Source organism: Gossypium hirsutum, chromosome A11, assembly GCF_007990345.1.
Source record: "Gossypium hirsutum isolate 1008001.06 chromosome A11, Gossypium_hirsutum_v2.1, whole genome shotgun sequence".
Classification (NCBI taxonomy): Eukaryota; Viridiplantae; Streptophyta; class Magnoliopsida; order Malvales; family Malvaceae; genus Gossypium; species Gossypium hirsutum.
In genome coordinates this window covers 3,112,735-3,138,187 of record NC_053434.1, presented here as the reverse complement: position 1 = coordinate 3,138,187, position 25,453 = coordinate 3,112,735, and the positions used below count along the sequence as shown (strand labels likewise).

The 25,453-nt window shown below is 30.1% G+C and overlaps 3 protein-coding genes across 3 annotated transcripts; 1 reads left to right on the top strand and 2 right to left on the bottom strand.

Annotated features, from left to right (window-relative positions):
• Positions 1 to 263: 263 nt before the first annotated feature.
• On the top strand, positions 264 to 3,197 carry LOC121209625 (uncharacterized). The gene is made up of 8 exons (XM_041080586.1): positions 264 to 500; positions 1,033 to 1,314; positions 1,400 to 1,471; positions 1,636 to 1,703; positions 1,897 to 2,047; positions 2,126 to 2,206; positions 2,294 to 2,383; positions 2,495 to 3,197. Exons 2-8 carry the CDS (start codon positions 1,042 to 1,044, stop codon positions 2,624 to 2,626), a joined length of 867 nt encoding a protein of 288 aa, XP_040936520.1. The 5' UTR covers positions 264 to 500; positions 1,033 to 1,041; the 3' UTR covers positions 2,627 to 3,197.
• Positions 3,198 to 7,483: 4,286 nt separating this feature from the next.
• LOC107912134 (mini zinc finger protein 1) lies at positions 7,484 to 8,112 on the bottom strand. The gene has a single exon (XM_041080584.1). It carries the CDS (start codon positions 7,927 to 7,929, stop codon positions 7,669 to 7,671), a length of 261 nt encoding a protein of 86 aa, XP_040936518.1. The 5' UTR covers positions 7,930 to 8,112; the 3' UTR covers positions 7,484 to 7,668.
• A 15,207-nt stretch (positions 8,113 to 23,319) lies between these two features.
• On the bottom strand, positions 23,320 to 24,941 carry LOC121209623 (myb-related protein 306). Its single transcript, XM_041080582.1, has 3 exons — positions 24,517 to 24,941; positions 24,219 to 24,348; positions 23,320 to 24,130 (listed from the first exon to the last, which is right to left on the bottom strand). The coding sequence occupies exons 1-3, from the start codon at positions 24,647 to 24,649 to the stop codon at positions 23,521 to 23,523; spliced, it is 873 nt and encodes a 290-aa protein (XP_040936516.1). The 5' UTR covers positions 24,650 to 24,941; the 3' UTR covers positions 23,320 to 23,520.
• Between the last annotated feature and the right edge of the window lie 512 nt (positions 24,942 to 25,453).

The window sequence follows — 25,453 nt, the reverse complement described above, 5'->3', positions numbered from 1 at the left end:
TATTGTCGGTTTTCACGAAATTTAAATGATTTATTAAAAAACAAAAATTTAATATGTTTCTCCAATGTGTTATCTAGTTAAATCCGTCAACAAAAATTAAAAATTAAAAATTAATTTTATTTAAACAAAAAATAATTTTTCATGTTTTTGCGGATCATATCTTTGTCCGAAATTTAGTGAAAGGGACAAAAATGGAATTTATGTCATAACCATTGACGTCCGTTAACCAAAAAAACAGACCCTAAAACTCCAAGGCTTCATTTAAAACAGAGCCCTACTAGTAAAATACTGAACTTTTTTCTTGATTTTTTTTAGTTTAATTTTACTAAATTATACTTAAATTATATATATAAAGAGAAGAAAAAAAAAATAGAAAGGTCTTCAATTCATATCGATTTGATTAATTTCCAAGCAAAGGAACTCGTTCATTTACAAAGGAAAATCTTCTGATAAGAAAATTTCGACTCTCCCACCAGAAAAAAAAAATTTCCATCTTTTAGGTAAATTCTTTTTATTTTATTATGTTTTGATTCTTTTTAATTAATGGGTTTGTTCAGTTCTTCATCATGATTGTGGTATTTTCTTCTCTCTCTATTTTTTAAAAAATTCTCTTTTAATTTTGGGAATTTTGTTTGGTTGTTTGATTGTTCTGAAAAGTAATGAAATGAATTGGGGTTTTTTTTCTTTCGGTGGAAAATTAAGAAAAAAAAAACTAAAGATTTTGTGCAGAAATATTTGTGGCATAGCCTGTATGAAGAAATTTTCAAAAAAAAAAAAGGAGAGAAGCTTTTGATTATACATGAAAATCAATAATAATTATTAAAATAGAGAGTTTCTATGGAATTTTAAAGCACCTGTGTTTATATGGAGTGATATTAGTAACTATAAAAAAGAGTTGATTTGTTGTATGTTAGTTTTTGAAGTATGTTTTGCAGTTTCAGCCTCATATGTTATTATGATTTTCATAGGGATTCTTTTTCTGCAATGTTGCATATCAATATGTTAATAACTTTTGAAAACCTTTCCTTTCAGATAAGCAAAATGAGTGATCATCTTGTTGTATGCGTGGACCGTCTCACGAAACCCGAAAGTTTGAAATCAGTGAATGAACCCGAGGTTGCGGGACCTTCGGGTGAAGGTTCTTCTATAGTTGCTGAGCCACATGTTTGTGCTATTGATGTTGAGGAAGTGGAGGAACAAGGGTCATGTGACGAAGAAGAACCACTCATCCAGACGGTTGAATGCCGTATCTGCCAGGACGAGGACAACATTAACAATTTGGAAACACCTTGTTCATGCAGTGGCAGTTTGAAGGTATTCATTGTTTCAAAAAATTCAAGACTTAATAGTGAGTTTTTACGGTGTAATGGTTTTGGCTGACAAATTTGTTATTATCCAGTTTGCTCATAGGAAATGTGTTCAACGTTGGTGCAATGAGAAAGGAGACATAACATGTGAGATATGTCATCAGGTATGCATTTTGTAATACTTTGTTAGTAGACGTTACTCCGTGATGTTTGTTGTCCTTGTAGTATATCTTTGTTTTCAATTTTATCTCACTAATTGAAATTGTTTAGCTTCAGTTGAAATATGGGGCCTCTTAACTTTTTCCTGCAAAAAATATTTGATTTGCAGCCTTATCAACCAGGATATACTGTGCCACCACCTCCCCCTCAGCCAGAGGTTGCTACAATTGATATCAGGCCAGTATTTACAATCATGCACTTACCTAAAAATAAACACGATGAAGATCGGTGTCGCTCAAACTTTGCTTGCTTTGTCTTTCCTGTTTGTGAGGATCTATATATGTCGGAACCTGTTCAGTGATCCGTAGGGATGGGTTACTATTGTATGCTAATCACCTGTGACCTCTTATTCCCCCCTTTCTTTACACAGTGAGTGGACGGTCGCTGGTGCTCCTTTGGGTTTACACGACCAACGGATTTTAGCTGTGGCAGCAGAACGCCGTATTTTGGAGCATGGCTATGATGAATATGCTGAGCCCGATTCTAGTGGAACTGAATTTTTCCATGCTGCTGCCTTAACCGTAAGCTTTTTGTTTCCTCTATGAAAATAAACCAGTTCATTGGATGTCCTATGTTTTTAGATCTTATTTTATTTGCAGCTAATGGCTCTTCTATTCTTGAGGCATGCTTTGTACCTAACCAGTGGAGAAGAGGACGATGATTTATCTCGTTTTATCTCTGTAAGCATAGCTGGAATTTGCATTAACCTTTTCGTAATTCACATTTTTTTAAATTTGTTGTGATTCTAACTTTTATATTTCTTCTAGCTTTTCCTGCTCCGAGCTGCCGGTTTTCTTCTCCCCTGTTACATCGTGGCCTGGGCTATCAGCATATTGCAGCGCCGTAGACAGCGACAGGTAATAGCTCCGACTCTTTTGAAAAAAGTTACAGCTCAGTTTTTCTTATTACTTGAAATCTTTGGTTTTGGTAATTAGTCTTATAGATTTTCTTTTCTCCAATCAAACCAGGAAGCCGCAGCTATCGCAGCGGCTGATGTTGCAGTAATGATACAGGCAACACAATCTCAGGCCATACATTACAGTATAGCAGCAGGACCTTCAGTGACTCATCAACAAGAGCAACCTCAGTCCATACATTAAGCGTAGATCCGGGACCTTCCACAGCTCCTCAACCAGAGCAACCTCTTACCATACATTACAGTATAGCAGCACCGGGACCTTCGGCAACTCCTCAACAGGAACAACCTCAGGCCATGCATTACAGTGTAGCAGCATCAGGACCTTCCGCGACTCCTCAACAGGACCAACCTCTTACCATACATTACAGTATAACAGCACCGGGACCTTCCGCGACTGCTCAACAGGAGCCAGCAATTCAATAGTGTGACGGTAGTTTTCACTGGCAAGAGACTTCAATGGTGACAAAGACTATGTTATCCGGACTCCGGATAATACTTGTCTAATATGGGCCGTATTCAATTTTCTTTGTAAAAGTTTGTTTCATATATATGAAGGATCATATCTCTATATAATGTCTGTATACCTATCGGATATAGGTGTTGAACGGAGGTATTTTAGGGAGGAAAAAAAAAGGGGGGGGGGATAATGCAGAAAGAGGATAGTAGGTTGTGTTCCTTATTATGTTGTACTTTTTAAAATTCTTAGCCAAAAGAACCCTCAAAAACATCAAAATTTCCAAATTTCACAGTTAGTGATTGTGCATAAATCTTGGATCTCATTGCTGTACGTATTATCATGGTTGTGAAGATGAATGGATAGTAAAAAAAATGGATAGATGATGCTATATAATTTGAATATGCTTTGGTTTTAATGGGTATATTTAGAACTTTGAAAACTGAAATCATAGAGGAAAGCCATTAATAACAAGGAAGCATGGAGAAAAAAAGAGCTTGGAATCCTAAGGCTAGGTTTAGCATAGCATAAAGCACCTGATTGGATTTTTATTTTTTATTTTTCTCATAATGATAAATTTAGCTTTTTTTTGTTTATTTATTTTGTCACTTTGATCTTTTTTCTTGTTTTTGCTACTTTGGTCGTCAACTTTCAAAATTTAGTAAAATTGTTTTCTCTTGAACAAAATAACTGATTGAATGTATAATTTTTTAAATTTTAAAAATAATAAAAATTATAAAATTTTAGGAAAAATTATTCATGTTGGTGATAAAGTATACGTAGATTGCCACGTGAGCTGTCACGTCAGTCTCCCTCCAATTTAAATTTTAACAATTTAGTCATTTTTTCCATCCAACCAATTCAACTAAATTCTAAAGGTTAAAAACCAAAGTGATCTAATAAAAAAAATAAAGACCAAAATAATAAAATAAGTAAATACTAGGGACTAATTTATCTTTATGCCTTTATTTTATTAAAGATATCACTGTTCCTCAGTCATGGTTGCTTTAATGGCTTTTTTGTTTGCATTTGTACCCATTGAATTCTAAAGTTGAGCTTAAGTATAAATCAATTGAACATAGTTTTGTGTTTAATATAATAATATTGAATGTATCAACCAATGGAATTAAATTTAATGATCAAATTAATTTTTTTATATAGTTTTATGCATTCAAGGCAATAATTTTTATTCATGCCAAAAACTACAAATTAGAACAAGGCTTGGTTGTATTTAGTTTAAGCTATCCCTAAAATCTCCGGATTTCGATTCAATTAATTTTTTTTCTTTTAAATAAATAATAAAAATAATTAATAATTGTATATAATTAAAACTTTCAAAAGTTTAATTTTTAGTAATTAAAATTTAAAATATATATAAAAGAAATTTTTTTAAAACTCCTTACATTTTTTATTTTTTTATTTATTATCAATTTTTTATTCAATCAGATTAACTAATTTTTTAAAATTCAAGATGGAAATATATGCAAAGCTATTATTGGGCAAAGCATAGTTAAAGACAAGGACCGAAGTACAAGTGAGCTAGGTGGGATGACTGTTAAAAGAAGGATCGGTCATGGTCATGGTCTTGGTAGGGAAAAAAACAACAAAACCAAAGTGAAAAAGATAACTGGTCTGCCAAAGGATCTGTTCAAACCTGTCAGAGTGTCTTCTTTTATTAGAGTCTTAATTATAATTGCTTATGATTGAAAACTCTTCCAAACCCCATATAAATAAGTGCATTGGAAGTAACCTAGTGCTGTCGTCTCAGACAACACAGTAACAATTTTCTCGTCCTTGTCTTTTCAAATCTAATTTTGCATTAACTATATTGTGTTTTTTAGTGTGTAAAGATGAAGATGGTTTTTGGTGGGAATAGCAGAGGGTTTATTGTTATCGTCATTGCTTGTTGTATAGGTCTCATGGTGGTGGTTCAACCAGACAGGGTTTCAGGGTTGGCATTTGTTGGAAGATCAGGTATTGTGAAGGCTGTTGTTACGGTGGAGGCTTTACAGACCAGACAAGATTTGGGTCCTGTTTCTTCTTCTTCGTCTTCTGTAATGTTCGATCCTAATCGTTCAAACAAAAGGAAAATTAAAAGAGGATCTGACCCCATCCACGACAGATGTTGACATTTTAATGCTGTTCTTTCTTCTTCTTTTTTAAAGAAAAAAATATTTATTTGTTTTAGTAGAAGAATTGCAGTCAAAATTTTACCAGTTGGTCCATGGTTCATTCTCCAAATTATGAGTATATGTATTTTTTCATGTGTCGAATACAAAAGATTAAATATATATATATATAAGTGACGATCAATTATTGATGGATTCAATGGTCAAAGAAGCAATTTATAGATAATATACACAAGCTGTCTGAACCCTTCTTCCCCAATTGGCAGCACATTGATATTTTAATGTCATCCAAGTGGATATGGTTATAGATAATGTTAATTGGATCCAAAGATGATTATTTTAAATTGTATATATTAGATAGATTATTAAATATTTTTAAAAATTGATTCGTGATATAATATATGCTTATCAACCTCTTGAGTTAATTGATTTAATTTGTTTAGTAGCGCGTGTGTGATTTATTTGGCATTATTTGAATGAAACTGATATATGTTGATGCAGTATCAATGTTTCATATAATTGTGGTTTGTTGTACTCCTTGTCCACATCTCAAGTTTTGTGTTCATTTAAATCCAAGATAAACAATTCATGAAAACTTTTATTTTTATTTATTTGTTAACCTTATAAAAGGGATAAATTACTTTTTGGATCTGAATTTGATAATTATTCATGAAAAGTTTGGTTCTGAATTGAACAATTATTCTCAAATTGGGGCTTCAATTTTTTTTTGTCCAAAATTAAGCCCTAAACTTGATAATTGTTTAAACATTGGGGCTCAAACTTTGTTTTGTACAAGATAATCCCTAATGTTTCCTTGAAAACCTTGAAGTTTAGGTCACAATATGTGAGAACAATTGCCAAGTTTAGGGACTAACTTGAACATAAAAAAAATTCAAACCCCAAAATAGGAATAATTGTGAATTTTAAGATGTAATTTGTAAAAAAAATTCAAACCCTAATATAAAAACAATTACCAAATTTAAGCCTCGAATAATAACTTAACCTTTAATAAAATTATAAACGAAATTTAATTTTAATTAATTAAGCTAAATTGAGTTCAAACAACCTTTATTTAGTTTATTTAAGTTCATAAATAAAATTTAAATCAACTCAAATCTAAATGAATAATTTAAATTAATCAGGATAATGAGTTTGGGTCACTTTTGTTATCTGGGCTGTAACTCACTTTCCTAAATTGAAAAGGCCACAAAAGCATGTTAGGAAACTTAAAAGCTTTAGTCACCTAAAAGAAACTATTGAAAGGAACAATTGAAGATAACATGATTGGATATGTGTGGGCCTTCGAAACATAAAATATATTCCAAATGCTAAATGATAGTTCCAAGGATAAAAACTATATATCCTGTTAACAAGGAAAAGTTCTGTTTATTCCCATATATATTCTAAGAAATAAAAGGTAAGGACAGGGACACAACCAATATGCTACACAACTATATATTTAAACCTGTTCCATTATCATTAAAAGAAAATTGAAGAAAGTTCTACATATATATATATATATTTCTTTTCTATATTTAATACTCAAATAAATCAATCAATATTAACTCGTTAAAAATAAAGTTATTTATGTTTATATTTTCAAAGTACTCATCTTATTTTCAATTTATAATATATTTATGAATTATCGAATCTTGAAAAGATTAATTTTTCTCGATTCGTAAAAACAGAAAAAAAAAAAGAAATTCAAACCATGTGAAAGAGGAATCTAAAGCTATAATATACAAATACCATTCAAATTTATTAAGTTTTCTTTTTGTATTGGTTTCTTATTTTTGAGGCACTCATTGCATTTGCATTGCATATGTTGATATAATAAAATTCCCAAGTTGCAAGAATAATTAAAGAATCCAAGAGGGGTATCATCATCTTCATCACATTGAATCCCAAACATAACTTAGAATAGATTGCAAAGACAGCTCATGCTTCAGAAGAAAGAAAAAGATTCAATACACACACAACACCATGCAGGTCTCATATGGTATTTTAAAATTGGGACAAATGATAAAAGCATATCCAGCTCTTCATTAGTTGTTTATTCTAATCTAATACACACATGTATCTTAATTTATACAAGATTTCACTTCAATGTTGCTAGCTTTTATGAGTATATAAATTATTATGTTGTAGGGTAAGTAAATGTATCATGACCATTTGGGGGCTTTCATTTCCTCCATGTGCTTTTTTTTTTTCGATATCTTTATTTATATCATTCATTTTATCTATAATTATGACAAACACGATACGATTTAAGAACACAAATATTTAAATCTATGAATTGTCTTGATAAGACAAGAAATAATAATCTGGACTTTGTACCATCTTCATTTGTTTTTATCGTCCAATAACATCATTTTAAACAACTAATTATAATACTTTTGAATCAAAATGAAAAAGAAAAGGGGAAATTTGAAAGACTCAATCACTCAAACCTTTCTGGAAGAAAGCAAATAAATTCTATTATAGAGTTTGATATATAACTTACATATATATATATATTTCAATCATCCACATTTGAAGAATTGAAAAACAACAATTTCAAGCAGCAAATAATCAGCCTAAATTCATCTATATCATTACCTATTTGATGATATGACCATATGAAAAACAAGAAACAAATAATTAGGTATACTCACAGAGTACCTCAGTTTCCACTTCTCTTCTGTGAAAGTTCCGGTGACAACCACAAGCGGCACACGTTAAAGCCCCAGTCGTCCCTTCGACGTCACTGGCCATGAACTCCCGACAGCCGTCGACGGCATACCCTCCGATGTTCGCGGCGTGATTCTTCTGACACTCACCGTACCTCACGTTGGTAATCGCCGTTGAAGAAGAAGTACAACTTCTTCTTCCACTTTTCCTCACTACTTGACATTTCTTCATCCCTTGGACCAAAAAAAAAAATAAATAAAAAACCCTAATTATTACAACTCACTTCCTTTGAAATGATCGTCCAAGAGAGGTTCCAACAAAACTGAAAAGCTTTTCCTCGTTAAAAATAAGAAAGGTACCAAAATAAAGAAACGTAAAAGAAATAGCTAGATTTATGGGGTTTGATGACTAACCCTAACCCTAGCATTTGTATATTTATAAGGTCCAATTTGCATTGCTTTGGTCCATGAGAAATGGCCATCATATCACTCCTTCTCTCTCCTTTACTAACACGTTTTATTTTTTAAATTCGACTAGGATTAGATCAAACAAAACAATATTTTTTAACATTTTCTTCGTTCATATGATTTAAAAATTAGATAAGATTTTTACTTAAACTACACCAATCATCATTGACCATATGTTATCATAAACTATATATATACAATAAGATGGGATTTTAAGTATTTATAAATAAAGGGTTTGATTTAACAAATAAAAGAGTATACGTGGAAGACTCTTATTGTAAATCAAGAATTAGACAAAAGCTAAATGGGGGAGTGAGTGGAGGAAATCCTTGTCCTTTGCACAGCATTGGAAGTGACATTGAATTATCTTTAGAAATGATATTTCAACTGCCTTTGATTCTCAAACTATATATTATATCTAAATAAACGAGAATATTTGGATCCAAATATTATAATTACAATTTAATATTAGCGAATTTAGAATCAAAATACTAGTTTAAAAAAAAACGGAAATATCCAAATTGCTGTTGATGTTTAAATATTAACTAATTAAAAACGAGTGATGATAAAGATAGTTAATAGGGTTGATTATGATGACCAGAATTAGTGATGAAATTATTAGTCAAAAAAAGTATGAATTAAGTTGGGTTGCTTGCTTTTAATTAATAGAGTGGGTCAGTGATGATGCCTTAAAGAGCAGCTCCCTATGGCCCTCGAAACTGTGGCAACAACTCCTGTCTAAGTACCTAAGATTCTAACTTAATTATTAAAACCATTGCCAGCCAGCCCACCATCTATGTATGAATCAACTACCCTTCTCTTTTGTTGTCACATCATAAATATCATTTCGTTAATTTAAACCATTCGTTCAATTGAGTAATAAAAAATTCGATATTTTTCTAAAACAATTAAATTTTAGTAAATAAGGGTATGTCCAATAGGAGCATATGGCACATATATTTATTTAGGGGAAAATAAATAATAATAATAATAAAGAATCTACAAAAAGGTGATAATTGAGGGTAAAGGCAGGTTGGGCCACATAAGGGGAGACTGAAAGTGGGAAAAAAAAAGGTTTATATGATTGGTGGGGTGGGTACATGGTCCTCTCAATAGAGGAAAATTGTTTTGGACAAAACAAGAAAATGGGGCCAATTTTTAGCCCATCACTAAAATCCCAAATGTCTCGCACAAAGAACAAAAGAAGACAGAACTGATTGAAGTGTGTTTGGGCCTCCACCTCAACCCCCACACTTTACATTATCCCTATGGTGGCCGATAAAGTTTTGAGATTATTAAGATGGATTTTATTAAATGGTTCAGCAGTCTTATTAATTTTTGTATTATATGGATTTAGTTTTTATATTTTAGTTTCATCGTTTAATTTAATTTTGATTTAAACTGTGGTGGGTGAATGATATGTTAATAGATTTATTGGCTATTATTTGAGTAGAGTTGTCTAAAGGTTGGACTAAACTCCCAAGCTTAAAGGCTAAGCCAAAATATGGAAGGATTTGGATAAAATAATAATGCTCGGAAATGGATTTGGACAAAAGTTTAGGACATTTTCTATTCAAGTAGAGCAGACCTAAGTTATCCTCTTTTATGTAAGGACAAGCTTAGATAAAATATCAAGCCCATATTATGAGCCAAGTCGGGCTTGGGCAAAGACAATGTCTAGAAGCCCTTTGTCTCGACTCAAACCACAAATAATTCTATATTTGAGTTATGATTGAAACTTCAAATTTTGAAAAAGTAAAGAACTAAAAATAATAAACTTGCAGTGGAAAAACTAAATCCACGTCTTATAATTGAAATCCAATCAATTTGTATCACCTTAATAAAAATTGTGGAAAAGGATTTGCGACTTGGCCCAATATGATTAATCTCCTTTCTAACCCACCAGGCCCAGCACCATCCTGATATTAATGAACAGACAAAACGAGCACAAAGAAACCGAAATATATGTCACTCCCATTCAATCAATTAATTGGAAAAAGTCATCCCTTCTTTGCTTTTGTCTTTGTTGAGGTGGTGATGTCTTGTTGCGCCAAGAGTCCTTTGGTGACTGAAGATGGGTAGAAAGTGATTAGAGAAACAGTGGAAGTTCGGTTAGGGGAAAAAGTAAAGTATTACGGGTTACTTGGGCCCTCATGTCAAAGTTCCAGTTTCTATATACGGGCTTTTCCTATGTTGAGATGTCATATGTTATTATGTGATTGAAGTGTTAACATGTAAGTGACTTATCTTAATTAGTCAATGTAGAGTGACCGTTATGTTGTAGATTGCAAGGATTTGTTAGGTGAGGTGTTTGCTCACTCGTCAAAGGGTTGAACCTATGAGGTGACCCTTAGCGAGAGATCATCACTAAGGAGTTTTAATAAAAGAGGTTTAAGCAAAGTATTTAGGAGGTGTTTGGTGGTGAACTGTAACGATTTTTTTTTTAATAAGTGGTAGGAGGTAAGGGTTATATAATGATGAAAGTCACAATTAGTGTCAACTAAAGATTTGAACACAAGTTGATTGAATCTTAGCTCTGTTGGCATTAATATTATTGTCAGTGTAAATGGATGTAAATTCAAGTGTGTTGAAGCGTATTTATATTTCTATTTAAGGATTTAAAAAATGTTATGAATAATTTTAGATATTATAAAAAAATTAAACACAACTTTTGTGGTTTGAGCTATTCATAAACTTATGAGTTTTTTTTTTCATATTGTACTGTATTAGTTTATTAATTTTTATTCATGTTTGTTTTATGGTATATGTTCGAGGTTCATATCATTTTCTCTTGACAATATCGTATCTAATATTTGAACTTTCGTCACTCCTTAAAATGCAATATATTTTACTATTGTACCTAATACATATTCATAGTGTGTTGGATTTTTTAGTTTCAAACTTTCAAATTCTTGTTAGTACTTCTAATTAGACAAATTATTATTATTAATGAAATTTTGTATCTTCATTTTATTAGTAAAATTTCGTCACTAAATTTAACAAGCCAAAGAAATTGTATTTTCCCGTCGCTTCCTTTTCCATCTATACTCCAAATGAGAGAAGCACTAAAACGACGCCACAAAAATAAACTCCTCTTGTAGCCGACAGAAATATAAAATAAATGGTTAAAATTTGCTTCAAGTCCCTATACTCTTTATATATTGAAAATTTAGTCCCTCTATTTTTATTTTCAAGAATTTAGTTCTACTTTTCGGGTTTAAAAATGCTAGTTGAATTGTTAGTATTGTTAAAATTCTTATATTAAATTTAAGTCCATTACAATGTCATTTCTTTTGTTAGGTTTTTACCAATCAACTACTTTTATTATTTCAAAATATCACACCAGCAAATTTAATATAACAATTTTAATAGAGTTAATAATTTGACCTAAATTTTTAAATTTAAAAAATAGAGAGATTAAATTTCAAATATACAAAAAAGTATAGGGAATTAAAACATATTTTAACTAAAACAAAACAACATTAGAAATTTTTCTAATACAATTTTTAAATTATTCATAATCCTCCAAATCCTTTAATAGAATGATAAAACGTACTTAAATTTACGTCTTTTAAAATATTAAAACAACAGTACCAATTAAACCAAAACTCAATCTGACATACCATACCAAACAAATTAATTAAAGGTGAAGCTTTTAAGTAAAAAAATAAAAAATTTCCAAGCCCACCTTTTTGTGTTGCGTGTGAATATATGATGGAGTATAGCTCGAGAGAGAAAATATTAAGCACGGCCCGTTAGGAAGCAAGCACTACATTCGAGAATTATTCCAAGTAGAAACATAAATGGGCTTTCATGAGGCGGCCACCTTAATCTATCACTTCTCTACGCCTAAGTTATTTTACTTTAAAATTTAAATTTGATTCGATAATTATTAAATAATTTTAAATTTAATAAAATTTAATTTTAAACGGTTTTCAAATATTTTTTAATTTTTTATTTTAATATATATTATAATTTTTTATATTATTATTTTTAATATGTATTATTAATTCTAAATTTAATTATCGAACTAAGATCGAATTTAAATTTAATTAAATATAAGTTTAATCAAACTCAAACTCAAAAAACTTGAAGTTATTTGAAACTTGGCTTAACTATACCTAATGTGAAATATAGACGTTTCTGATGAAGAAGGAAGAAAAAAAAAACTAAAAAAAAAAAAAAGTCAAAAGCCTTCACATGTATTGCATTAAAGAGTTAATTTTCCATATTTCCAATGTTATCTTGGATTTTTGCTATTAATTTCTTTGAAATAGAATAAAGAAAATTTTATATTTACCATCTTACGGCATGCCACACCTATTTCGTTCCCTGTCTTGGCCCATTAGCTGCATCACTTGGTTTCTACTCTCAACTTCCTTCTTATCTTATCAAATAAAATATCTCTATTGTTGAAGGGAAAAAAATATTATCTCTCATTTATCTAATTGTTAATATGTTGTTTTAAATGTTTTAACTAATTTCATTGGTCCAACTGATTTTTTTTATATATATATATTTTAGATGGAATTCAACAATCTAACTATATCTAATTTTTTATTGAATAGAGACAATTATTATCCCTGACAAAAATTTTAAAAAAAAAAACGACATCAATTTCACATGAGTTCAAATAAAAATCCGATGATGTTATCTATTTCTAGGGACCAACAATTTGTTGTCAACAAATTTTCATTATTTAAATTTGATGAATCCAAGTTAAACTACATCAATCGAGCCGTTAGTTGAAATTTAATGTAATGATATTAGATGTTCACTCTAAAAATCCATTTGGCGAATTTACTTTATTAAAAAAATATATTAAAAATCTAACATGATCTTAAATTATAAAGCTTAATTAAGATTTTAACAAGTGGAAAGAATTTTGAAAAAAGAAAGAAGTAATTATATTCTATTTTAAATAAAATATAGATAGTTTATTAATTATTGTTGACTTAGTGTTGACTTATACTTCGTATTGTATCGTTTAACAACTCTGAAGGGTATGTCATAATTGCTTTAATTCGGGATTCAACCTCATAATTAAGGATGATTTTGTCATGTAAAAAAATGAATAACAATATTACATGGTATTTGAATATCCAGTCCACTTCGTTGAGCTAAGTCAAAAGGGGTATTATTTTGATAGTGATATTATTAGTTGTTTTTAAAAAAATATTAAAATATTTTTTATTTTTTTATTTTTTTCAATTAAATTCATGTTTAATTAACTCATAACACCAAATATTTAATTAAATATTTAAATATAAGATATTATATCTCATATATATGCTGGTTTGAAAATGTATGTTTTAAAATAATAATTTTCAATATAGAAAACTTTTGAATGAACAAATAAATATTAAAAAATATATATATTTAGAAACATAGTAAATTTTACTAATTAGGTTCAAATTTATTGCTAAATGTAATTATAAAAGGAAATAAAATTGATCAAAGAAGAAAAGAAAGTTGTTTAAAATATCAAATAAGTAAATTTAAAAAAAATTATAATCTTGTTTTAATTACTAAGTATTGATATTGACCAATATTGGTGGATACAAATAACCATATAGATTAGCATCAAAATCAAAGTAATGTCATATTAATACCATTTTATTCCGACCAATTATAGACCTTGTTTGAAAATTCAACATGGTATTTTTTTTCTTTCAAATTAATATAATATCTATATAATTAAGTTTTTTATTGAATTGTTTTTTAAACACAAAGTTGATTTTCGATTTCATAATTTTTCACTTACCTCTTAATTTTCGATTTCAAAATAAAACATTCTATTAAAAAAAATGAAACTGAAATGATGTTTGTATTCTGATTCTATTTCCGTTTGTGCTTTATATTTATTTTATTTTATTTTGTAGTTACTCAAATATATTCTATATATTCTATATATATATATATATATTTGTAGTTGTATTCTACTTGTGATTGTACCATATTCATATTAGTAAACCCTCTCCCTTAAAAAAAATATTATGCATAAAATTTAAAAAATGATAATATATATTTGGTTAAAGGTGATTTGTAGTAATTTGATATGTCAAATTAAGTTATCTCGAACACTTTATGAGTTTGTTCTCAAGCGATTTACAAGTCTTTTCAACATTTTTATTGATTTTTAGTCTTTAGTATTAATGATATTTTTTTTGACGTTTTAATTCTTTTGAGACCCAAATCGGCAAAATTATGTCATCAAAGGCCTAATAGTTGATTTGAGTGTGTGTAGGGAGATAACTATAGCCAAACATTAAGGAAAACATCACTATTGTATGTGTCACGTACTAGGTGTGCTGTGTTGCAACACCGAGTCCCAATATCTCGATTGCAAGCCTTCAAGGTCACAACTCCAAGTTGATGGTTGAGGTGAAGGAGCCAAAGGTCACTGTCAAGGATATCGCGACACCAACTAGTCTGTGTTGTGACATCAAGAACCCCCAAGCCAAGAATGTGCCTAATGCGGAGGATGTCGTGACACCTAAGCTTGAGTGACATGCATTATCATTGTCATTCACCTTATTGTCAATCTTTATTGGGTATGATCCTTGGAATGCTCCAAGTGTTCCATTGTAACATTTACAAATTTTACAATTGATCTGTCACACTTGCAATCAAGCCACTTTAATTTTTTTTTATATTTTGTGCTAATTCTCTGCTGGTGTTGACACCATTTTTTTGGTGGAAAACGGGGTCAACTTGGGTTTTGAAAAATGAAAACGAAAGTGGGAGTCGCCACCAATCTTTTTTGATGAGGTGTGATCGGGTCACCTCGAAGAGTGGCTGTTTTTAATAAACGATTTAATTTTTATTGAAATAACGATTTTGGTCTACGAAATTCAGAAAAAAAAGGGTTCGGGAGTCGGTTACGCACGAGGAAGGATTAGCACCCTCGATACGCCCAAAATTGGTACCTAGTTGATTAATCATTGTCTTAGTGTCGAAAATTGAAAATTTGAAGAGTTTTAAAAAAAATACGATCCTTAAAAGAAACTCTGATAACGTGAATTGAAATATAAGATTCTCTTGTTCCGAAGGAATATCACATCCAGCACGTTAGGACACGATACTCTATACCATCGAAACCAAGATCACCTTATAGCTTATTGAAGCCATACTTTGAAGCTTTAAGAGGATATTTGGCTATTTAGTCGAACGAGAAATCGAAACCCAGCACGTTAGGGCACATTTTCTTGATTTTCCAAACACGAAATATTGCCTTATTTGCAAAAAATCTTATCTCGAGGTAATAAGATGTCATATCCGGTGAGTTAGGACACAACACCTCAAATCTCAGAGAGTAAGCATTTTATTTAACACTCGTATTATGATTTAAAAGAATATGCCGTTATTTAGGTTAAACGAGAAAAATCGAAACCCAGTAAGTTAGGGCACGATCTCTCAAATTTCCCGAACGCAGAATATTGCATTTATTAGAGAATTTTCTTTTTATGAAAGAATAACAAGTATGAAATTCAAAACGATGTGTATTTGATTTGTTCGGAATAAGGTAAAACAATCTACATTAAATGTATGCATTCGAGCTTTAATGCACGATGTGATTTGAATGAAACGAGGAAAAATGATGATATAAACGTGGCATAATAATTGGCAAATAAAATACTACCACAATAAATCACAATAACATGACAATATGAGTAAACGAACTACAAAGTACCTAATGATAATAACCATACAACACATATTATATTGGCATCAATATTAATGATAAAGAAATGAAACAAAATAATATATGAAACAACTTGAAGTAACTAGTATGAAGCAAATTAAAATGAATGAGGTAAAAAACGATTTAAAACAAATAATATACAAAGCAAATTAAAATAAATAAAAATGAATAACAAGCTAATTTTAGATGAGTAATATATGTAAAAACACGTTTGAGATAAATATTACAAGAAGCAATTTAAAATAAATAGCATGAAACGATTTAAAATCATCAATGTACAAAACAACAAAAATGATACATAGAACCAAGTAAAATAAATGATTTATAAAGCAATTTAAAATAAATAGTAAAAGGTTTAAAATAATAACAGATGAAAAATAAATTTGAAACAAGTAATATATATATAAATATTTAAACAAGATGTTATATGAAAGTACTAAAATAGCTCAAAAAGAATTTTAAAATGATGATTTTATAAAACAAGCTAAAGTTATTAAGATGGTTCCACTCATGTACAAAAATATTGTGAGTCTTCACGATAATATGTATTATAAATTGAACACTCAATGAGAATAATATGTATAATAATATGTATATAAAAATATTGTGAAAAATGTAAAAATAATAGGATAAAAGAAATCTCAAAATAATTGAACAAATGAAAACTAACATATACAAAAATATTAAAAGTATTTTAAGATAGCAGATTATACAAATAAAAGGCTAGATTAAAATTAAACCTAAAATAAAAGGAATAATTTACAAATAAGATAGTTTTTTTAAAAAAATGCAAAGTATATAAATGTATAGGGACTAGGACTAGAAATAATCCAGGTCCCAAAACGCTGCACCTTGGAGTGGACTAAAATGGAATGGTGTACAAATTTTTGGGGAAAAATTAAAATAAAACACATGGATGATAATGGGGTCTGCTGGAATGTGATGCAAAAATGAGGGATTAATTGTGGAAATTTCCCATTTGACATATAAATGCACAAATTGGGTCTGGGCATGGATCAACACGCGGCCCCCACCCTTAAACACCACCGTTTCAATATTAAAAAAAACACAAAAAAGAACCACTAAGCTCTGTCATTTTTACTAAAACTTATATCTAACCGCCCCCATTTTTCTCCTATTCTTTACCTTGGCCGACTCTTAGGCTTCACCGGCGTATAATACGCCTCTACCACCGTCGCGGTTTTAGCCAGACCACAAGGATCTGTCAACCATCAAGCCGGAGGAGCCAACGTCGACTAAATCGACAACAAAAAAGGTAAATAAACTCCTCTTTTAGATTTGTCAAGTAGATTCAAAATACGGTAAAAAAAGAATAAGAACAGAAAAAAAAGAGTGCGAAAACCTTGAAATCACTGCTTTTTCTATTTTTTGTTGCTTTGTAATGCTCTCCCTTTTTGTTATAAATGTGCAGCAAGTAAAGATCAAGAAGAAAGAAAACGAGAACCCAAAAAATCAAAAAAGAAAAAATCGATCTGAAAATCACCTTCAAGTCCTTTTTTGTATTCTCTCTATGTAACCTCTCCCGTTTTACAATCGGTTTTTCCTCTCTAATCCCCCCTATTTACAACCGGTTTCCCTAAAATACAATCGATCCCCCCATTTCAAAATACAATCCGTTTCCCCTCAAATCCCTCATCCAAAATACAATCTGTTTTCCCCTCCTTTGAAATATCAAAAATCCTCCCCTCAAAACAGTGATAAGCTTTGGCCTTTATAGCCGGATTACAACTTTTTTATATTTTTATTTGGATCGTTCGTCTGTTGTTTTCTGCTTTGTTGGTTGCATGTGGCTCTCTGTTTGCAGGTGTTAGAAGGCGTCAGACGCATGGGTGGCCGGTGATAGGCGAGCAGTGGCGGTGGGCGTGCGCAGGAGGTGGCAGCAACAAACATGCGGCTGGGGTTTCTTTTTGTGTTTGAAAGTTGGTGTAGTTTTGGGCCATTCGGGCCTCTAGGGTTTTTATTAATATTGGGCATTTGGGCTTGTAATTTTTGGGTTTATTTTGCTGGTATGGGCCCGGGCAGATTTTGGGCTTTACAGCTGGCATAATTGCAAAAAAAAACCCCTCAATGTTTGGGGACTTTTAGTTTTGTGCCCTTGACCTTTTTATTTTTTGATTGACACCCTTAATGTTTCAATTTTTTAAGAAATCAGTCCAATTTTAACGGTCAACTCACGTTGACCGTTAATAAAACTGTAAGTCAACATAATAGCCCATGTGGCATGCCACATAAGCGCATGATGTCGTAGATGACATCATCTATTTAAAAAAAATTATTTCATTTTCTCTCTTGCCAAACACCACTTTTTTTTCTTCAAAACACATGGTTGTTGCTATTTTTTTCTCTCATGCCAAACACCATTTTTCTTTTTCAAAACATATGGTTGGCTCATTTTATCTACAAGAATCTCATGCACGCACGCACCAAAATCCACAATTCAGGTCAATTAAAAACTCAAATGTCACTACAAAAGCTATCCCTACAAAAACCACCACCGCATACTGTTCTTTCTTCAATGAAAATCGCCACACTTCCCTTTTTCTTCTAAAACAACCTATTCAAGAACCCTGCAATGGCCAAACATATTCATTATTTTAACACCATATAACATAATATCTAAGTGAAAATCTTAGTATTAAACGAATGTAAGGAAGAAAATAAAAATAATAATATAAGAAGAAGAAGACGATAGTGAACAAGTAAAATAGATCATTCTGTTGATAACTATAACTGTTGAGATAAGATATGAGCTTTCTAAACCTTTAAGATTGGATCTAATTAGCGTTCATTCCAATATTCAAAAATTTAATATTTCATCAAATCCAATAAGAGAAATTTATAAAAATAAACTATCCAAGCTATATAAAAATAGCAGAAAAAACAAATGGGGTGAAAAAGAAAAAGAAAAAAGCCCAGTAAGAAAATCAAACGCTTACTAAAAGAAGGAAAAAAATTTAAAAGAAAAACGAAGAGCATGAGACAACTTACAACTATGAACAAAGGGGGGAAAGGAAGAACAAAGAAAAAACCCCAAAATCCCAAATAGATAAAACAACAAAACCAATTTCAAATTGCTTTAATCCTTAAGCAGCTTGAGAATGAGAAAAAAAAAAGTTGGGAATTCACAATTTGGGGATTTGGGGATTCAATGAAGATTTCAGAGGTTATAGATTTGGGGGTTTATTGAATTTGGGGATTTAAGATTTTTTTTTGTCTTATGTTTATTAAATTTGTTTAATTTTTTTGCCACATCAGCATTTTTATTTTAATGTCTGCCACATCATCAGTCAACTGGAATGCCACATAGACCAATTTTTTTGACCGGCTGTTGACTAACGGTCAACTGACGGTTACCGTTTGAACTGGGTTGATGTTTGAAAAATCCGTTACGTTAAGGGCCGATTTTAGAAAATAAAAAGGTTAGGGACATATATCCAAATGCCCCCAAAGGGTTGAGGGCTTTTTTTTGCAATTATGCCTTCTCTGCTCAGTGTTCCTATGTTGTGGCACGGTCAAAAGATATTGTATTTAATATAAAACTATTCTCATTAATTATAAATAATTTTAAAGATAAATATCAAAATTATAAATGAACTTTGATTCACTCTTCAACAATATCATACATGAACTTCAACTTTATACAATTTTATATATGAAATTTTGATTTGATTCAATTTCACAAATCACTAATAACATTATCGAATTAGCACCATTTTATGTTGATATATTGTATATACAAACAATTATATTACTCTAATATGAAAAATAAATGTATGTATTCATTTCTTTAAATATGTACAATTGAATACAAAATCAAAGTTTCATATATACATATGAATCACAATTTAAGTTTCACGTGTACAATTTCACCAAATTAAAGTTCATGTATAAATTTAATATTTATCCCATAATTTTATAAAAAAAATATAGATATAAAATATCTATATTTTTAGATAATAATTTTTTATTTGTTTAACTCTACTTTTAACCGAATAAATTATAATATATTTAGCGGATTGATTGATAATTGATATTCAAGTTTATTCATAGGATTAAATTATAAATCAATTTTCAATTCAAGGGGTCGATTTCGATTTTAATAAGTGACGTTATGGAGTTGTTGGCTCGAATCCGCTTTCCTTCCCCCCCCCCCCCCAAAAAAAATTGCAATGAGCAAATTAATACAATCTAATCCTGCCGACACTATATGGATGCTTTCAGACCATTTTTTTTCCTTCTTAAACGCTGCAGTTTAGGCTTTAGATATTACCGTATAAGCACAACAAATAATGAAATAAACCCATATTTATAAGGGAAAACATTCTTGTCATTTTTATAAAATTATATATTGAAATTATGTTTATCAATAGATTATAACATATATATTTTATAGAATTTTATGTGAAATTCTACTCCGATCTGATCATCGGATTCGACTTTAAAATGTTATATTTCATTATTGTCGAAGCAATTCAAAACTTAATTTTTATTAAACATTTTGAGAATATAAAATTTTTACACAATTTTTTTTTATAAAAATTTTGATAGCATCTCCTATAGTTTTATTCAAACCCACCTACAATTAAACTTAACAAACATTTCAAAATAGAAGTAAAACTCTCAAATCAATTCCAACGCTTCTTCCAGCATATATTATATTCGAGATTCACCACTTAAATAGTATGTATAAATATATATATATATTATAATAAGGAGTATAATTCCATATAACATAATCAAAATACTTAAGATAAATTTCATAAATATAAAGTTTATAAAAGTCTGTGTACATGTCATTAAAGTCCTAAGCAAAATAAACATCACCCACGTTGTGTTTGAACCGAATTCGGTGCTTCGAATCCTGATAATACTCCTTAAAGACCTAAAGACTTGCACACAAAAACAACGATGATACGCTGAGCATTGAATGCTTAATAGTGCTAATAACATATAAAATCACTACATAAAATATTAAGTAATTCACAAATTAAAAAATAATGATAAAAACAATAAAATAATAATATTCAATAACATAACATTCTAGTAAATCATTTTCAATTATAAATATAAGCTAAACATTATTGAACTCTTCTCTTTTATTTTCTTTTTTTTTTCATTTAATTTCTAATTTCAAGTCAAATTTATAAATAACTTTAAAATCCCTTTTCATATTACTTACATTTTAGTCTCTCATTTTTCAAATTTAGGCATAAAATCAGATACACGAATCTGTCACCCCAGGTTGCCCGACAACGATAGCTTAAAGTGTATGTCATTCCGGGTTGTCTGGTAATAATGACTATCGTAGTACTTGACCCTCTAGGAATTTCAGTACTATTTCCCCCATGACCTTTTGAGAATTGGGGAGTAGAAATCAATAATATACAAACCTTAATCCTATGGCATGCCAACTATATTTAAATTAATCTATCATTGATTTACAATGAAATCTTCAAAATTACATAATTAAATCATAATTCAATATCATATTTCATTATTTCAATCAAATAACATATTTAATAGTACATTATATATAAATTATAACTACTAATTCAATTATTTAAATTATCAAATATTCATATATATATAAAAGTATTTCTCCCATGCTAATTAGCTTAACTAATAAAATTAAACTACTTAATGAGATTATGGAATGAGTTCATGTATATTAACATAAATCGAAGTTTTCACTCATTTGGCTCATTTTCTTTTCCTTTTGCCTTTGAAATGTCAATTTTATTTTCATGTTATGCTTGAATTTGGAAGGAAAATGTTGATTTTCTTTTTTTTTTCTCTTCTTCCACTAACTTTCAAAAAGAAAGATGTTAATCTTTTCTTTACATGTATTATAATATTACTTAATAAAATATTAAATAAATATTATTTAATAAAAATGTCATTTAAAAGATAATTTTTTTTAAAATAATGGTAAAATTATTGTCAAGTCCTTTTCATCAAGATAAAATGGAATAATTGCTATTTACTCCCATCCTTTATGCTTTATTCAATTTAATCTCTAATTTATTTTTTTAAAATTTCTAGTCTATTCCAAATATCTCGACTAACAATTTTCTACATTTCTATGTCTGAGAGTTTTTTCTAAAAATGATTACAATTTCTTATATAACCAATTATTTATAGATTATTTATTCAAAAACTATCATCATAATTATAATTTTATTAATACTACTTATAATCCGATATTAATGTTGGTGTTACATGTTATGTTAAAAATAATTAATAAAAACTCAAGCGGAGCAGAATGAATTAATGAATGTAATTGACATCTATAGAGATGCTATTAATTGTTCAACAATAATTGAGCGGAAATGGATTAAGCAATCCTCGGGTGAGCACACTCTAGCTTGGTTTTTATAGTATATTTAAGTGAGAATATATTTTTTTTTAATTTCTGGAAATTAATTTTACTTCTGTATTTATATTTTTTTCACTTTGATCCTTGAATTTAGCAATTAGATCTATTTTGATCTCTATATTTGGATTCTGTCAATATTTGATGATATGGTCAATGTTACTGGAATAGGACTTAATCAGATAGGTTGAGGACTGATCAATATAATAATCTGAACAAAGGGATCAATTGAACCAATTGACTCAGAAACCACTTGAAATTGGTAAAAATAGGAAATCAGGACAATAAAACGGTAGTTGAATGCTTGAATCAGTTTTTATTTTAAATATTTTTTAGACTTTTATGATTTTTTATTTAATTATTATGGGTCTAACAGTAGACTGACCAGTTCAACCATTAGTCCAGTTATTAAAACATTGAACGCGACATTATGATATTGTACCACATCATAACCTAGAAATTTATATTGATTTTTAAATTTCTAAGTGCTGATGTGGCATAATATTAAAGTGCCACATCATCAAACTTTTATATTCTTTAATGTTTCGTGTGTTTTTTATCGTTGATTAATTTATTTTTTTAAATCGTGAATTATCTTTTTCAATAATATTATTTTTAAAATTTAAATTTAAAATCTGATTTTAAAAATACAATTTAATTACTATTAAGCTCTATATTTGTTGGTACTTACAACAATCATTTAATTAATCTTATGGATTAAAACGTCCACACTTTTGGATTGTAACGTATCAGTTAAAAAGTCCAAAAAGTAACGTCCATATTTTTATACAAGGGATTTTTGTCATTATTTATCTCTTCTACTTTAAAAGAAAAATGAAAAGTAGTAAAAGTACAAGTGAAGTAAATGAAGGCAATTACCAACAAATTCATTCAATTTTACGGGGTCCCTGGTGAAAGATTGACCTTATTTCTCTTGTTTTAATAACCATTCAATCCCTTTTTCTAATCAATCAATCCGATTGAAATAACATATGAAATTTGCACCACAAATTGAGGTCCAACAACAACAAAACAATTTCGAGTTACATATATAATACGATAAAAGATGTTTCTAGTTTATTAGGATATCCAATACATATATAGTACTGTATATTAGTTTTACTTAATATACACTTCTTCATATCCTTCCTAGAGCACGCTGTCCTGTTTGTCACCTTTCGGCTTAATTAGATATATATAGACTGAAAACCCAAACAAAGAGCCCTAATTAAAACAACTGAAAATGATGATTATTTTCAAAACAGCACATCATCCAACAACCATTTCTCTATCAAAGTAAGAGGCATTTGATCCCCCATGTTGGGCTTACTTTCCACTTGGAAAACGACGCTGTTTTCAGATTCAAGTGAGACATCATTATCTGAACAAGTACTGCTAGAGTTGAAGCTGAAGAATGAGTCCAAACCCTTGTCACTCAATGCCCCTTCATCATTAGAGTTGAAGGAACTCCGGGTCATTGTTTCGGCCGAGTTCGCGGCGGCGGTGGCGGAAGCCGGTTTGGGTGTGTTTTTCATCCAGTTTTGGAGCAACCGGGATATGTTGTCGGCACTGGAAGCGTATGTGGGTGGTTGATGAGGCTGAGCTGAGTTTAAGAGATCATTGAAGTCGTTTGAATCAGTTGAAGGGTTTTGTTTCCGAAGAGATAATGCCTCGGAGAGTGCTTGTTTAGCCATCCGGATATCTGTTTGAAGCCTTCTTTCCCATTGACCCTTAGGGACCGATTGACAATAAGAAACCCCATCTTGATTTTGACCCTTTTTCAACTTCTTTTTCAAATGGGTGTTCCAATAGTTTTTTATATCATTATCTGTTCTTTGAGGGAGGTAAGAAGCTATGGCTGCCCATCTGCACACCCCCCCCCCCAAAAAAAAACCACAACTTCAATAAAACCATCGTGTAAAGAGAAAGAGAGATGATGATTATGATGATTTACCTATTGCCTAAAAGAGCTTGGAGATGGATAATGGTCTTCTCTTCTTCTTCAGTGAAGTTACCACGTTTAATACCAGGCCTGAGATAGTTAGTCCATCGAAGCCTGCAACTCTTGCTACATCTAAGCAAGCCTGAAAAAAAAACAAAAATGAAAAGGAACCAATATGAATTAACGTAGGAAAAGAAAAGATGCCTTGTATATTTATTGCATCTCTTTAATGAACACAACTAACCCCCCCCAAAAAAAAAAGTTGAAAAAAAAGCACCCAAAAGTAAAATTTTAAAAGAAAAAGGGGTACCTGTATTAGTAGGAACTGATCTCCAATTTCCTGGACCATGTTCTTGAATATAAGACACGAGTATGATATCTTCTTCTGGTGTCCAGGGACCTTTTTTCACACCGATTTTGTCACAGCAAGGTGGTCTACCCATGTTTGTTTTTTGTTCACTGATTTTCTATAAAAGTTGATGATGAAGGAGAAGATTTGGTTCTAAGTTTAAGAAAAGAAGGGTTGTTGGATTTAATAGTGAAGTTTGAGTATAGAGTTTGAAATCTCGTATAGAGAGACGATTAGTCTCGAAAGGGCAAGGGTTTGGGATGCCATATATATAAAGAAAAGGATGTGAGAGAGGAAAGGAGGTGTTTTAGGCTGACCTGAGTGATGAGGTTCATGGGTGGATATGCAAATCCAAAATGAGTCAAAACAGGCAGCAAAGCTGCATTTACTCATTCTTTGCCAAAAGTCAGATATGCTTAAACACAGTCGCGGTGTTAGTAAGTCTCAATTGTTTCGTAATTCAACTAAATTAAATTTTAAAAAAAGTTCAGGTTTGTAAATTTGATAATTTATATTTAACTTTTTTATTTAATTGATGTCTAAACTTAAAAATAGTAAGTTAATTTATGCTAATATAATACTAACAACTAATAATTAATCATCTGTATTTTGTAGACTATTAAAAAGGTAGATATTGGCTGTAAATTTTAAAGCTACTCCATATCTAAAGTAAATATTAAACACTCAACCACTAATTAAAGTAAAAAATATTATTATCATCTCACCTAACTTTTTTATTTTATTGGTTTTCTATTTTTACCTTTCAAAACCGTGCGGCATTCATTGTAGGGGTTACTTAAAAGAGCTGGAGGTGTGGCACCGAGAACAACCCTAATTTTTAATTCTCTTATTATTTGTTTTACCCTCTTCAATGGCTTATATCATGAATAAGTAAATT

Excerpts from the sequence above, each read along its gene's own strand:
- LOC121209625 (XM_041080586.1), top strand. The coding sequence starts at position 1,042 with ATGAGTGATCATCTTGTTGTATGCGTGGACCGTCTCACGAAACCCGAA. Across the intron at positions 1,704-1,896 it reads GTTGCTACAATTGATATCAG|TGAGTGGACGGTCGCTGGTG; the intron begins GCCAGTATTTAC and ends TTCTTTACACAG. Across the intron at positions 2,384-2,494 it reads AGCGCCGTAGACAGCGACAG|GAAGCCGCAGCTATCGCAGC; the intron begins GTAATAGCTCCG and ends CAATCAAACCAG.
- LOC107912134 (XM_041080584.1), bottom strand. The coding sequence starts at position 7,929 with ATGAAGAAATGTCAAGTAGTGAGGAAAAGTGGAAGAAGAAGTTGTACT.
- LOC121209623 (XM_041080582.1), bottom strand. The coding sequence starts at position 24,649 with ATGGGTAGACCACCTTGCTGTGACAAAATCGGTGTGAAAAAAGGTCCC. Across the intron at positions 24,349-24,516 it reads ATCAGTTCCTACTAATACAG|GCTTGCTTAGATGTAGCAAG; the intron begins GTACCCCTTTTT and ends TTTTTTTTTCAG. Across the intron at positions 24,131-24,218 it reads CAAGCTCTTTTAGGCAATAG|ATGGGCAGCCATAGCTTCTT; the intron begins GTAAATCATCAT and ends GGGGGTGTGCAG.